A 15,835-nucleotide genomic window follows, 5' to 3' on the forward strand; every position below is an offset into this window, starting at 1 on the left:
ATGGGTTTATGGTTGTTGATGAACTGACTTTAAAGTAAAGAGATTATCACCCAGCAGGCCCAATGTAATCACAAGAAGGCAATAGAGATCACAGTGAGAGTGATCTGAAGATGCTACTCTCTCCCTTTGAAGATGGAGAAAGGAGCCATGGGTCAAGGAACTGCAGTAGCATTTCATCGCTGGCTGAGGCAAGAAAACAGATTCTCACCTAAAGCCTCCAGAAGGGAATGCAGCTCTGCTGACACCTTGATTTTAGCCAACTGAGACCCATTTTAGACTTTTGACTTCCAGAACTGTAAGCTATGTGTGCCATTTTAATCCACTAGATTTGTGGTAATTTGTTACAACAGCAATAGGAAATTCATTCAGGTGCTACTATTTTGTGCTATTTGCCAGCCATCATTTGGCATTTTCCTTTAGATTATCATTAATCCTTATAACGCTCTTTAGATTTTAAAAGTGTTGAAGCTATTGGGTAAATTTGGAAAGATTAGCCAGCTAGTAGGAAGCAGAGCTAGGATTTGAACTCTGGTGTCTCTGGCTCCAACTTATGCTTGTTTTACAAAACCACAATGCCTTCAGAAGGGATAAAATCACAACCCAGATATTGTACCTTAGTAATTCCCTAAACATTTTTTTTTAATATTTATTTATTTGGCTGTGCCAGGTCTCAGCTGCAGCATGCGGGGTCTTCGTTGCTGGTGTGGGATCTTTAGTTGCAGCATGCGAACTCTTAGTTGCGGCACGTGGGATCTAGTTTCCTGACCAGGGATCAAACCCAGGCCCTTTGCATTGGGAGCGTGGAGTCTTACCCAGTGGGACACCAGGGAAGTCCCCTAAATATTCTGATTAGACTTCCCGAGTCCATTATTCCTAGCAGAAACTGGATACATAATTCGATAGATCTTATTAACATTCTTCCTCTGTCTTCTTTCTCTCCGTGAACTTTTCCCTCTCCTGTTGATATGCTTAAATATAAAATATTGTAAACTGAACATACAGCTTTAAATAGATTAAATTGTTCACTTCATATCACATGTCAACTATAGTTTATTACTAGGATGTGAATTGAATACATTAGGTATTCATCTACAAATATTTATAATATCTAGTTTCCAAGGAAAACATGGTTTTATAGCTGATATCTTGGGGTAAGGGGTGTGGTGGCTTGAAGCAGGACCTTGGTCCTTGTCTTCTTTGAAGAAAGAATTCAGCAAAGAGACAGACTGTGAAGGAGATAAAGCATTTATTAGAAGCAAAGTACATGTGGAAGATCATACAGGTGGACTTGGAGTGAGGCGCAGAATGGGGACGGCTTAGGTTGCTTACGTGGATACAGCCTTCCAGAGTGTCTCTGGCCAATCATCTCACTAGTGTCCATACTTGGCTGGACTCAGGGCCCTCCCTGTTACATGAATCTCTCAATCCAGATGGATTCCAGTGTGAAGGTTTCTGGGAGCTTGGCAGGACATACTATGGGTTGACACCCCTCCTTCCTTTGAACCCTGAGGACCTTCTCTATGCCTGTGTGGGCTAGGAAATCCCTTTGACCACAAGAATGTGAAAAATGTGGTCACTCTGTCTTTCACCCAGTCAGGGCCTGATGCTCCTGCAGGTGTCTTATCTCAAGGTGTTAGCAGGGGCCAGTTGTAGCTGCTCAGCCTGGGGCCCATCTATCTCCTACCTCGAAACTACAATTGTTTTTCCTGAAAAAACATAACCAAACACTTCAGTGCTCTGACAAGAATGGCCATTCAGTGGTGATACACTTATCTGTGCAAAATTTATTGCTGGTTACAGATACAATAACAAGGGTGGAAATTTTGCAATTATAAGGATATAGTTTATCCTCAAATCTATAACGAAAATGTGAAACTTTCTGTAGTTCCTCAATTATCACAATTCACCTGTTGCAACATGCTACTTTTGTCTCTACTTGAAACGAGTTCATTATTGATCACCTATTGTGTGCAGTGGTCACTATAACATAGTGCTTTAGAACGCAAGCTAAGATGCAAGGCAGATGATTGTACTACTTCCTACTTATGTAAATAGCGCCAATCACCCTCAGTGAGACTCAAGTTTCCTCTCCTGTGAAATGGATATAATGGTGACACCTACCTCATATGAGAGTTATGAGGATATAATGAGACAATGCATTTAGAACAGGGGATAGTATAAAGTAAGCACTCACTACCTGTTAGTTCTCACTATACGCCAAGCTGTGGGTTTATATGCATGTATAAAAGAGACAGGATCCCTGCCCTTAAGAAGCTTATACTCTTACAGTTAAGGTGTACAGGTAAGCAAAGAATTATAGTTTTTAAGAAGTGTGCAGATCAGCAGCTACTATTTTTGAGTTCACAGTGTGGGAGCTTCTGCTGAAGTCCGCATATTGGCGTGACCTGCTTCAGGGGCACCCATGACTGGGCACCTGCTGTAAAGTGCTCTAGACCCACCCCAAGGTCTCAGTTCCCCTGAAACCCTTCACCTTTTACCCTCTGTGTTCTGGAGAATTATCTACAGAATTACAAAAAGTAATGAATGAAAAAGTAATCCTGCCTGATTATCTGATGGCTGGAGTAGAATACCCCTTCCCCCAAACATATCATCCTTAATATTTAAAGACAGCACCATAAGCAGGGATTTCTGAAATAAAGCAACTCTAGATACCCACTTTTCGTATTCTTTGTCGTGTTAAATTAATGCACAGAAGCTTCCTCCTTCCCAGGAGATTTTTGTCCCTAATTCTGTAAGAGAACGATGATATATATATTTCCCTCAAACATACTACTGCCTCATGTATTCTGATGAGAATGGACTACTTTTAAAATATTAAATAAGACAAAACTGAATGCACCTATAACAGCCTCTGGCCCACAAGAAATGAGCCGTATTACATGATCTGTTTCTTTCTTACAGATGATTTGTTGATCTCAGTGCATAACTCCAAATAATTTAATTTCAAAGAAGCAGTTCTCAACCCCAGGATGGTAATAAAACAGGTACCTATTGCTTACATACTTAGTAAGTACTTACTGATTTCCTATCCAAGACCTGGAGGAGTTAAAGATGAGTGTCTAGCAGCCTCTCTTCCCTCTAATCACTGATTTTGGCAAAGGCCATGGTAGTTCACCAGGCATCAGGCTGACAGCACCTCAGACCCACTTGCAGGTCTATTTTAAGCTTCCTGGCTGGCACCACTGAGATTCTACTGGACTATCTCCATGTGGTCACAGCTAACCTCCAATACCCCCAAGGGTTTTTATCATCCACCCACAAGAACACCAGGCCAATCTGGCTGAGCACTTGCTCATCTCCAGGTTTATTCTAGGGCAAGAAAATGACTACATGTTAATGGTCTAATTCAGGAACTGTCTTTCATTTTTGTTATCACAAAAAACACTGTGTAGACAAAACAGGTACGTTTGTGCAGTGCTTTCTTTGTACCATACTATTTTAGAAGCCTCTTCCTTTCTCCTTGCCTGCCCTTACAACAATCCTGTGTTGTTCAGTGCTACTTTTATCTACCTTCCAATGTCACAGTGTCAACAGGTGTTCTGGTGACTAAAACAGTCCGTGGGGTCAGAGCAGCAAACCCAAAGACCTTCCCTGGCCTTGGCCAGATGGCCATGTGATAAACAAACAGCACTTCTGAAGCAAGCCTATTTACTGGGTGGCCAAATGGAGCTCCATCTAGAGACAGGAAGAAAGCCAGGCCAGAGGAAAGACAAGATTGAGACGCTAAAGAATCTCCCCCAGTGGTACAAGCAGTTGGTTCCTCTGCAGACGTACTATGACTTTATTTAGAACATACTTATCACTGAATCATACAACTTTGTAGCTAGAGAACAAAACTTACACCTCTAAATGAGTTTATTTCAAAGCCATTACTTTGGGGAGCCTTTATTCTGACTCCAGAAATACTTTGGCATTGCCTTCAGTTCTCATGACAAATTCTTTTGACTATATTTACTGGTGGCGAATACCAATTTTTTGAGAGTGGGTGGTATTTTCAGAAATAGGTCATTCAGAACTATTAGCAGAAGGGAATCAATACTACTTTGGTGTAAAAACCAAGGTGCTAGTTATAGTAAACTAAGTTGGAGTTTCCTGGGCAGATCCAAAAACAATTTGAAAAGGTAATTTAAAAAGGGCTCTGAATAATGGCAATGTTGGTGTGGAATAATGAGATATGCCACCAAGATGATCTGAAGAAGTCTTTGATATGGATGTATATATTCTGGAGTCTCATGATTCTATTTTCACAATCACTAGGAAAAAGTTTATAGACAACAGGCAAGCCTAGTGTAAACTTCATTTCTGAGTTCTCAGGCAGAAATTCTCAAAATAAAAATCCACTTACCTTCAATTACCTGGTCTCCATGTCTGCAACGTAGGGGCTAAGAGGCAGTGACATTCCTCATGTAAATAAATTACTTTAACCTGATTTCCTAAGGTTCTAAGAATCTCCAATCTATTAATATTATGACTTCTTAGTATCTAGCTGTAGAACATATTCCACTTGAGGGTCTGGGTTTCCTACTCGCTAGGAGTCCTTAATTAAAACAAACACACTCATCTGGACATGTCTATAATACTAATAATAGCTGATACTTATATAGCCCTTACTACCTGCTTGTACTTACTTAACATGATATGTATCAACTCAATACAACCCTCAGAGGTTAAAAAGTTTTAAAATATTACTATTTTTATTCCTATCTTACTTATGAAAGAACTGAGCCAGGAAGAGTTTGCCCAAGGCCACACAGTAAGTTGCAGAGCTGGGACTGGAACTCAGGCAGTCTATCTCCAGCTGTGCTCTTACTCACTTTGCTATATACCACCCTATACTGCCTCTATGAGACCACAGAAAACCAGATACATAAATCAGATACTCAATAGAATAAAGGACAATGAAAAATATTTACAAACTTGGGCTTCTCTGGTGGCGCAGTGGTTGAGAGTCCGCCTGCCGATGCAGAGGACGCGGGTTCATGCCCCGGTCCGGGAGGATCCCACGGCCGCTGAGCCTGCGCGTCCGGAGCCTGTGCTCCGCAACGGGAGAGGCCACAGCAGTGAGAGGTACGCGTACCGCAAAAAAAAAAAAATATATATATATATATATATTTACAAACTTATGGGATGCTCATTTGAGAAGTAGAAAGGAGGGGTGAAGTGAGGCAAGACCCATGTAAAATGGGATGAAGGCCACATAAAGATAGCCACAAGAGTTCCATGGGCAGCCTGGTGCTGGGCACAAAGGCCCTCTAATTTATTTAGAGAATAGAGAAGGCAGTTGGAAAGACGTAGGAGTTATAAAGAACCAGTTCCTGGCACTGTTTTGTGTCTATAAAAATTTTCCTTTATTACATAAAAATCAGATAATGCAAATTAATAAAAACAAAACTCCACAATACTGTTAACATGACAGTTTTTATATCCAGCTCACATCACTTTATGAACTTTATTTTCTAGTAAGCAGACATGCTTAATAAATCAAAGTAAACTGTTTAACAGTAGGCGGGTTAAGTGCAATGATCTACCTGATACCATCTCCGAGGAAGCTTTTAGAAGTCACTATCAGTGACTCATTTCCCATAAAGAGGGGATTACGTGTGGACAGAAGGAAGTGAAATAGCCCTTGACATGTCTTCCCTTTAACCCCAAGCTGCCAATACCACCCCAATACAACTCGTCTCACAGAAGGGGAAACTGAGTCTTATGGAGAGGAAATGTCTTGGATGAAAGTCCTGACACAAGAGTCCAGGGCTCTTCCCACTTCGTCACAAATGCAGACTGCATTCTACCCTTTTCCTTGTAACCATTCAGGGCAAGTAAGTCAATACTGATTTCAAAGCCCTTCAGAAAACGTGAGCACACACCTACTCTACAGGGGAAAGAATTCCTTCATCACAACTTCCTCTTGCTGCTGTTTAGACCGCCTTTCTCTCCCTGGGCCCTGAGAGGTGCCCAGAAAATGACAGAAAACATCCACGGCAACACTCCTAAAATCTGCAAAGTATCAAATGAATGAGGCCACAGATACTCCCGGGTTATTACGCCTTGTTATTCCAGGCAGGGGCGACTGCAGCGAATGCAGTTTCCCGTTGGGCAGGGAGCCGCCCCAACAGCCTAAACCTACGAAGCCCCGGCCCATTCGCAAGGCGCGGGATAGGCTCGGCCAGCCCCCCGCCAGAGGCCAGAGATTCGCGGAAGCCTGCCCGGCAGGCAGAAGCCGGTCCCGGGGCCCAGCTCGCTTTGGGATGCTGGTTCGGGCCAGACGCTTCCTCCAACCCGTTCCGCCGCCAACCCAGTAACGGCGCGCAGCCCCACCCTCCACCAGGCAACCAGGCGCGGGCGCGGTCACGTGAGGCGGGCCCGCGGAACCAATGGGCACCTCGCGTGGAATGGAAGGGATTGTCTGACCCCCATGACGTCACAAAGCCGGCGGGGAGCGCGCCGCTCTTCCGCTCCCACGAGCCGGGCAGCTGCCAGCTCTCCTCCTCTCCGCCCACTCGCCACTGCGCAGCCAATCGGAAGGCGGGAAGAGCTCCGGCCCGAAAGTGTGGGCGGGGTAGGGTGGCTGCCCTGCGGGGCAGGGTCGCTGAGTGGGCCGGGCTGGGGCAAGGGGCCGAGCTACGGGGAGTTGCGCCGGGCTGCGTGGAAGGACCGCCCGGAGGTGCCGCCGCCGCGGCCGCCTCCTTGTTGAGAAGAAGCGGCTCCTCCCCTGCCGTGCCCGGTTCGTATTCCCTACTCCGGGCCCCGAGCCGGCCCTTCCGGAATCCTCCTCCACCAGCCCAAAGTTGTGAGGGGGCGGCCGGCGCGCTTGGGGAGCGGCGGCCGCGGGCGTGCGGAGGGACTAACCCCGGAGCGCCAGGTGCGCGTGAGGGCGTCGGGACCGCAGCGGGCGTGGCGGCGCTGGGGGCAGCCGCAGGCTCGGGGTGGTGGGCGGGCCCGCCGCGCCCGCTGTCAGCGCCGGGGGCGCCGTGGGGACCCGCGGGAGGGTGGGCTCCCGGGAGGTGCGACGCAGGTGGCGCGGCGTCTCTGCCTGAGGGTTTCCCCTTACACACCTCGAGTCCAGGGTGATCCCACAGTCAGCCGCCGCGGGCCGACCCTCAGTTTTCAGGACTGAAGCCGGTGCGGCGTGGGCGGGCGGAGGATGCCGCGCGCCCGTGGGCTCCGCTCCCGGGCTGGATGGACGGGCCGGTCCCGGGGCGCGCTTCTGCGGGCGTTGGGGCCCCCGCCGCCTCCACTGTAGCTCTGCCTCTCCCGCGGGGTGGGTTGGTTTGTTTGGTTTCCTTCTTCTCCCCACCCCTTTTTTCCTCCTCCATCCTCTTCCCCCCTCCTAGCCCCATTCACCGGGCTGGGGCGAGACCTCGCCCCTCCTCCGCTCCCGCCTCCCCTGCCGCCGCCTCCTCCTCTAATGAGCATCTCTGCCTTGCTTTCAATGGGCCGGTGCTGCTGTCGCTGCTGCTGTCCGCGCGGGTTGTGGATGTTGTCGGCTCCGTGTTGTGATGACAGGAGAATGTGTGTGTGTCCCGGGCCCAGACGAATTGGTAGGTATTCACTTAACTACCTGCGTTGGGTACCCAGGAAGGATGTTGACTGATTTTGTGTGTGGATGGTTTTAGGTGGGTCGGCGTGGAATTAAGAGGTGAGATAGATAGCTTTGATACCTTAGTGAGTGCAATTTTCAGGTAGGGACAAAGGAAACTAATCAAACAAGTGCTGGCTTAGGGCTTCGTGTCTTCCGAAGGCAACCGGTTTCTTCATTCATGTAGAGATAACAGGAGCTGTGAAATGTCTAGACATTAACCAAAAATGCTGAAAAATCGCAGAGAGTCTTTATGCAGGGTGTTTAATGCAATCAAATTACGTAAACTGGGGTTCTGACACATTTAATGATTAGTATAGCATTTTTTTTTTCGTTTACACCAAAATTTTTGCAAACCTAAAGAGCTCTGGAGTCGGTACAGTAATTGCATTCTCTAATTTCTTCTGCGAGTTTATTGATGAAGTTGAATCATTTCTTGGCACAAACTCTGTTGAGCACATCAGTAAGAATGGATGGATCTCTTTCCTGTTGCTGGTTACAGCTCATCTTTCCTTATTAGTCGTGGGCAAAATTGGCAAAATCTGCCTAAGACTAAGATGCTGCATATAAGGTGGCTAAGTCTGGATCATGGGATAGGACCTTTTAAGTGAAATTGTGGCCAGAAATAACTGGAAAATTTGACAGTGCTTCAGTTTACCACAACTGTACCTTGCTGCGGTTCTTCCTGCCTCATCAAGAGCCGTCTACTTCATTAATTTAGCAAGTTTGTCGACAGAAGTTTTGATTTCATGGGGTTTTGTTGTTGAATCACAGGATATTCAGAAGGATACTCAGAGTTTTTTGAATGCTCACTTAATGGTTTATGAAAGCATTTGAAAGTACTTCGACTTCTAGTAGTAACTGGTCTGATGGAGAGAGTATGTTACTTGTACTGGTGGTGATAGAATGTTCATTAATCACAGAGAAGGTAACTTCCCTAAGAATTTGACTTTTGGAGGCATGTTGGGAGTCAGTCCATATGCTAAGCCCCTGAGTAACTGAAAGATAGAGTTAATAAAATTCACTCTCTGCTTTTTTGTTTTTAATGTTGAGAATTTATGCCTGAAGGAAAAATGTATGTTAGAGTGCTTGCTGTTTGAATTTACGTATTACTCAAAGCATCTGCTGCATGAATCGGTTCTTTTTGCCACAATAGTTCATTTTGCAGTCAATTTCAAAAGCAGGAGGATTGTCAAAGCAAAGGAATTTAAGGAAAGTGTGGGTTTCCTGGACTTGTTATTCCTTGATCAGACACCATATAGCCAAATCCTGGTATGCATCTATCTGTGAAAACCCCCCTCCAAACACACACACACACACAGTACTTTGATTCAATCTACATTCCATACAGAAATACACGTTTTCCCTCTAAGATTCTTAAGTTTTAAAGTAAGCATAAATGCAAACGTATATAAAGTTACAGAGAAAATTTATTTTCATTAAGATTGGTGTCTGTTTACATTTTTAATAACAGAAAAAATCTTTATACAAAGCATGAAATAAGTTAATGTGCTTTCTGCATACAAACCTAGCAAGAGATATGATTCATAACTAGAAGCCAGTGTCATGTGGCCCCACGTTTGAGCACATCTCCTGGCTCAGTCATGTACACTTAACCTTTGGATGACTTTCAGGTATTCAGTTTGAAGTGCCGTTAGTTAAGTGGTTAGTCTTGATAGATCCCTGTTCTTCTGGAATTTCTGTTTTTCATGACTGCCTTTCAGAATACTTATTTAGTTATTGATTTTATTTCCAAAATTCTAATCATTTCCTTCTGTTGCCTAATCTTGTCCTCAATTTTGTAAACAAATCCCTTCTTAAATAGTGTAGTTAAAATAACGGTACTTTCTATCACATGCAAAAGGAGTTCTATATGACTGGCTTATACAGCACTTATTACAGAAGCAAATTCAGTGTTTTCTCTGCCCCCTTCACCGCATTCCACTTATCTTTTTTCTAACTGTGTTTCAAAAGAGGGTGCGTGAAAATAATGTAATATATTCTAACACTCTCTATGATATTTGTAAAATGTTTTCTTACTGTGTTCAACCTTAGGAAGGAATAGTTGATATTCAGACTCAGATGGTTTTATATTCCTTATTCCCTTTTGTTTACTGCATTTGTTTTCTTATTTAAAATATAAAGCCTGTTTATTTATAGGCCAGATGAATACTTTGATGCAATACCTCAAGAATTCAGGGGAAATATATGTTACAAGAGGGATTCTCTTCTTGTAAAAATTACCTGAATTAATGATACATGTTTATTAAATTTTCTAGATAAATGCCCAGCAAAATGTTTTCAGTGTCACATAGTAAGTTACATGATTTTGGTTTATTCATGATTATAATGCTCTACCTTTTTTAGCCAAACCTTAGACCATTAGACTACTATTTCACTGTTTATTAATTTCCAAGTGCAAATAGATAACCTTTTTATAAAATGTAAGAGAAAATATTTTTCTAGGGGTGAATTCTACTTGGGATCCATTGTAGACGAAAATCATATTTCTGTAGCTTTCTTTCATGGCTGATAAGCAGAGGAAAACGGTAGCAAGTAAATTAAATTCCAGAACTGCGACCATTTATGTTATTAACAGAGTTTTAGAGCTGCTAGAATACTTAGTTTTTTTTTATCACAAAGAATACACTAAAATTAAACAACAAATAAATGAACGCTGCATTTAATATCAAAGCCTCACTTCAATGCACACTTTTTATAAAGGCACAGAGTCCAGGAAGCGTGCTCAGATAGCATCTGCTCTGATGTGTTCACGTACAGCTTAGGAAAGCAAGGCTCAAAGCGGTGATCCAGCTTTTCCAGGATTATGTGGTGAATTGGTGGCAGACCTATGTCCCTAAACCTGCCAAATTGGCACAGTGGTCTGGAGAAACATTGTTTGCAAGACCATCTACTAGGATGCAGGGAGGGCATTTTGGAGCTTCTATTTTTATTCATTATGTAAAATTTTTCTTGTACAGGTTATAATGAACATGATATTAATGTAGTAGCATACGTATATAACTTACAAATAATTCATGAATACACACAGGTTGGGGCTGCATCCCAACACTTTTATAGTAGTAGCCATGTGTATCAAATGCTAACAATCGACCACTGGTCTAGAAACAGGATCTTCATAAATGGGAGAAGTCCCTGTGCAATTTGGGAGATCCACGGCCTTTTTTAAGGATAGGGAGAAGGGTGATTGGCCAGGTAGACTGCCACTGCATAATGTTATATAACCTTCGTCTCCTCCACTCTCCCCAGCCAGATCTATTGTACATTCTGCACAGTTTGTGCTGCACAAAGAAATACAAGGAAGAGAGAAAAGTAAAGCTCGACGACAGTTCAGTCCTGGCTCCATAAGTGATTGGGAGGTGTGCTTAACAGAGTATATCCTGTAGAAATAGTACATGATATGTGTGTAAAATGTAGTGCCTTAGGAGGCACAGGGAGCCTGTAGATTCACCTGCTAAACATTTGTTATGAAAGCAAAAATAGATTAAGTAATCAGAATGTAACTTTTGCTGTCTAGGAATCCCAGTCAGAAGTTCCAGCCTGCCGCTGTTCTCTGATGCCATGCCAGCACCAACTCAACTGTTTTTCCCTCTGATCCGTCACTGTGAACTGAGCAGAATCTATGGCACTGCATGTTACTGCCACCACAGACATCTCTGCTGCTCACCCCCTTACATTCCTCAGAGTCGCCTGAGATACACACCCCATCCGGCATATGCTACCTTTTATAGGCCAAAGGAGAGCTGGTGGCAGTACACCCAAGGAAGGAGATACGCTTCCACACCACAGAAATTTTACCTTACACCTCCACAAGTCAACAGCATCCTAAAAGCTAATGAATACAGTTTCAAAGTGCCAGAATTTGATGGCAAAAATGTCAGTTCTGTCCTTGGATTTGACAGCAATCAGCTGCCTGCGAATGCACCCATTGAGGACCGGAGAAGTGCAGCAACCTGCTTGCAGACCAGAGGGATGCTTTTGGGGGTTTTCGATGGCCATGCAGGCTGTGCTTGCTCCCAGGCAGTCAGTGAAAGACTCTTTTATTATATTGCTGTCTCTCTGTTACCCCATGAGACTTTGCTAGAGATCGAAAATGCGGTGGAGAGCGGTCGAGCACTGCTCCCCATTCTCCAGTGGCACAAGCATCCCAATGATTACTTCAGTAAGGAGGCGTCCAAATTATATTTCAACAGCTTGAGGACTTACTGGCAAGAGCTTATAGACCTTAACACTGGGGAGTCGACTGAAATTGATGTTAAGGAGGCTTTGGTTAATGCTTTCAAGAGGCTTGATAATGACATCTCCTTGGAGGCTCAAGTCGGTGATCCCAATTCTTTCCTCAACTACCTGGTGCTTCGAGTGGCATTTTCTGGGGCCACAGCTTGTGTGGCCCATGTGGATGGTGTTGACCTTCATGTGGCCAATACTGGTGATAGCAGAGCCATGCTGGGTGTTCAGGAAGAGGACGGCTCTTGGTCAGCAGTCACTCTATCTAATGACCACAATGCTCAGAATGAAAGAGAAGTGGAACGCCTGAAATTGGAGCACCCAAAGAATGAGGCCAAGAGTGTGGTGAAACAGGATCGGCTGCTTGGCTTACTGATGCCTTTTAGGGCTTTTGGAGACGTAAAGTTCAAATGGAGCATTGACCTTCAAAAGAGAGTGATAGAATCTGGCCCAGACCAGCTGAATGACAACGAATATACCAAGTTTATCCCTCCTAATTATTACACACCTCCTTATCTCACTGCTGAGCCAGAAGTAACTTACCACCGATTAAGGCCACAGGATAAATTTCTGGTATTGGCAACTGATGGATTGTGGGAGACAATGCATAGGCAGGATGTGGTTAGGATTGTGGGCGAGTACCTAACAGGCATGCATCACCAACAGCCAATAGCTGTTGGTGGCTATAAGGTGACTCTGGGACAGATGCATGGCCTTTTAACAGAAAGGAGAGCCAAGATGTCATCGGTATTTGAGGATCAGAATGCAGCAACCCATCTAATTCGCCATGCTGTGGGCAACAACGAGTTTGGGGCTGTTGATCACGAGCGCCTCTCCAAAATGCTTAGTCTTCCTGAAGAGCTTGCTAGGATGTACAGGGATGACATTACAATCATTGTAGTTCAGTTCAATTCTCATGTCGTAGGGGCATATCAAAACCAGGAATAGTGAGTGGATCTTACCCTGGCAGTTCTCACATGAAATAGATTTAAAGAGCAGATAGAGTTTTAAAAGATACTAATATAGTAAACATTTCCAGTGGGTCATTCTAAGCATTTCCCCATTTGATACTCTAGTCAGCCAAGTAGTCCAAGTTGACTTTGTAGCCAGGTGGCAGGATCCTGAGTCTCCTTCTGCTTAGCTCGGACCTCACAGCACTTGCAGTTGAGGCACGTCAGTTCCTTACTGCAGATGTCTTATGACATTGGCTTCTTTTTTCAACCTGAGAAAATCAGGATGACCTTACAAACAGGATCTTGAATAGGCCCAAAGCAAGGAACTTGCTGGGCATATTCTCTTGGTAAAACGAAAAAACATTATTCACACCTGCAGACCCCTTTCATCACCAAGATTCCACTGTACATGAGAACATTTATTTATTGCATGATCTCCTAGATATACAGCCTATGCATTATTCATATAACTTTATTTTAACCTGAAGTAGTTTTCAAATCCAGTGCTTTAAGCCATAAAGGACCGAGAACCAAGTAATCTGAATTTGTAAGTGTGTGTGCTTATTTGACTGGAATCCTGCTTAAATGGAAAAACAAACGCTACCCCCTTCCCCACCCCTGATTACCTAATGTGATTGAAACATTTTCTATCTTGCCACACACTTGAAGACAATAAAGGTATTTAGTTTTATCTACTCTTATTGATGTTAAATAAAGGAAAAATAATTTTTTCAGTTTATATTAATGAAAAGCTTTATTTAGTTTGAAATAAAAGATCCAGAATGAAGAGAAGAGACTGATATGTTCAATTACTGTCATCTGCAGCCACGAGCACGTCACTCTTATCATGTAATCCCCCGAAGCGTGGCATGCTGTGTGTGCTGGGTAGACTGCTGCTGGGAAATCATACTTCTAATTTAGTAGTGATAATAATTTTCATCACTTTTGGACTTTTAAGGATGACACATATAAAATAAATTTAAATATATAATTTTGGGGAGTAAGGTTTAATATTACCTTCGGGTGCTGAAATGAGGAGGAAGTTTTTTGTTTTTCCCCACTTAGATGTAGGTCAATTAAAATCATTGGTTTAAAAATTACTAAATGCTTTAAACATATTGCAGCTTATAAATAGGAATGTTAAGATATATACATGAGAAATTTTTAAAGGTAACTATTGTGCATGCCTCATGCTTAATGGAACACTTAGCAGCATCAAGTATTGTTTGCAGCAGTCACCATAATTATATGCAGTCTCTTCCAATGCTGTATCAAAGTAAATGAAAATAAATATATTCAAATTGGCTTTTTGGGAGCTTATTTAATATGCATCAAATGGCATTTTGTTCCCGTGTTTAATGGTGATCCATGTACAGCTGTGCATATATTTTCATCACTTATTGTAGCATCACTGATAAAAGAATGGCTATGACTATGTTTGATTTTCACATAGATTTTAATACAAAACATGATCAGTTTTCCCTTGTGTAATTAGCTGAGGGGTGTTTAGGTCCTTTCGGATTTCTGTAGAATATGAACTAGATATCCAAGGACTCCCTCTGTACTGTGGACACTGAAGCAAGGTAGAATTGGCTGCAAAATTTGTTCCAATTGAAAATAGACTCAGGAAGATTGCAGCTCAGAAGACCATACGTTTGTTTTCTGAGGTCTATTTTTTTTCCTTTTTTTTTTTTCCCTTGAGTCAGCTTGGAACTTTCCTCCCAGGCAGTATTTTGGAGGGGGAAAAGCTATTGTACTATATACTTATTTATAAATGTTTTGACAGAGACTTCATCTTTTAATGAAATATATGTAGAATGCAGTAGCAGTTAAAACTCATTTTCAGGCTACTATTTGAATTTCTCTTGAACACCACCACTAAAGAGTTCCACATTATCTTATACTTAGTAAAGTCTCGTCTCTATATAGTACAGTATATATAAATTTGGTTTCCCATGGTCATGATCAAGATAGTAATTCTTATTATTACACAAGAAACTTGGTCTGCTGTCCAAAAGCCTGTCTACTCTCTATAGAAGTGAAAATGCAGTGTGGAGTTAACAGTATGGAAATGAAAATAATGAAAATGAAAATAATTGGATGTTAGAAATATGAATATTATCATCTAAAAAAAGTTGAGATTTTATTATAATTGGTTGTCACTGTGATTTGATATCTAGAATTAAAGAATATGTGTAAACTTTCATGGTATTTAGCCTTAAACTTTTTTTAATTTATACTTTCTAACATATGTATCAACTTCTGTATTTAGTCAGTGGCTCATGGTATTTATAATACGTCCTTAGCTAGTTAAATGGGATGGTGGTATGGTACACAGTACTTGGGGAAAACAACTGTCTTGTATCTGTGTGAAGAAAGGTGAAAAGTTCATATATAATATAGAGAATGGTCAGAGAAATGCCCACAGTGAATTAAAGCTTCATATCTGCTTTCTGAATGAACTGTGTTGGTTTTTAATTAATAGTAAGATTCATTAGATGCTTTCTGTGGGGGTAGATTATACTTAACTTTAGGATCCTCTAGATAGATAGTACTTTAAAAAAAAAACAAAACGAGGGTATAGTTTACATTCAGTAAAATGCACAGGTTTTAAATGTGTAGTTTGAGATTTGGTAACCACAACCCAATAAAGATATAGAACTTTTCCATTACTCCAGCAGAAAATTCCCTCATGCCACCTTCCAGTTAATCCTTCCCCACAAAACTATTGTTCTGACTTCTGTCACCATAGATCGGTGTTACTTGTTCTAGAAATTCATACAAATGAAATCATATAATATGTACTCTTTTGTATCTGACGGTGGTTCATTTTTTTGAGGTTCATTTATGTTGAGTGTATTCATAGTCTCTTCCTTATTACCAAGTAGCATTCCATAGTATGAATATATCACAATTTATCCATTGTTGATGGGCATTATTAGCCCCCTTCCTCTCCCCTTTTAGAGCTAACTTTTAGGTTAGCAATTCCCAGGGATATTATTTGGTTGAAGTATAGATTTAACATTGCAGATGT

General features: G+C 42.4%; 1 protein-coding gene across 7 annotated transcripts; it reads left to right on the plus strand.

Moving 5' to 3' along the window:
- Positions 1 to 6,495: 6,495 nt before the first annotated feature.
- Positions 6,496 to 15,005, plus strand: PDP1 (pyruvate dehydrogenase phosphatase catalytic subunit 1). 7 transcript variants are annotated; one of them, XM_030862885.2, is made up of 3 exons: positions 6,608 to 6,745; positions 7,528 to 7,562; positions 11,139 to 15,005. In XM_030862885.2, the coding sequence occupies exons 2-3, from the start codon at positions 7,532 to 7,534 to the stop codon at positions 12,794 to 12,796; spliced, it is 1,689 nt and encodes a 562-aa protein (XP_030718745.1). In that variant the 5' UTR covers positions 6,608 to 6,745; positions 7,528 to 7,531; the 3' UTR covers positions 12,797 to 15,005. The 7 variants fall into 7 exon arrangements, with proteins under 7 accessions (XP_030718743.1, XP_030718745.1, XP_030718746.1 ...); XM_060287392.1 differs by lacking the exon at positions 6,608 to 6,745 and adding an exon at positions 6,865 to 6,883; XM_060287391.1 differs by lacking the exon at positions 6,608 to 6,745 and adding an exon at positions 6,999 to 7,282.
- The last annotated feature ends 830 nt before the right edge of the window (positions 15,006 to 15,835 follow it).

The sequence above is a fragment of the Globicephala melas genome, chromosome 17, assembly GCF_963455315.2.
Source record: "Globicephala melas chromosome 17, mGloMel1.2, whole genome shotgun sequence".
NCBI classification, from domain to species: domain Eukaryota; kingdom Metazoa; phylum Chordata; class Mammalia; order Artiodactyla; family Delphinidae; genus Globicephala; species Globicephala melas.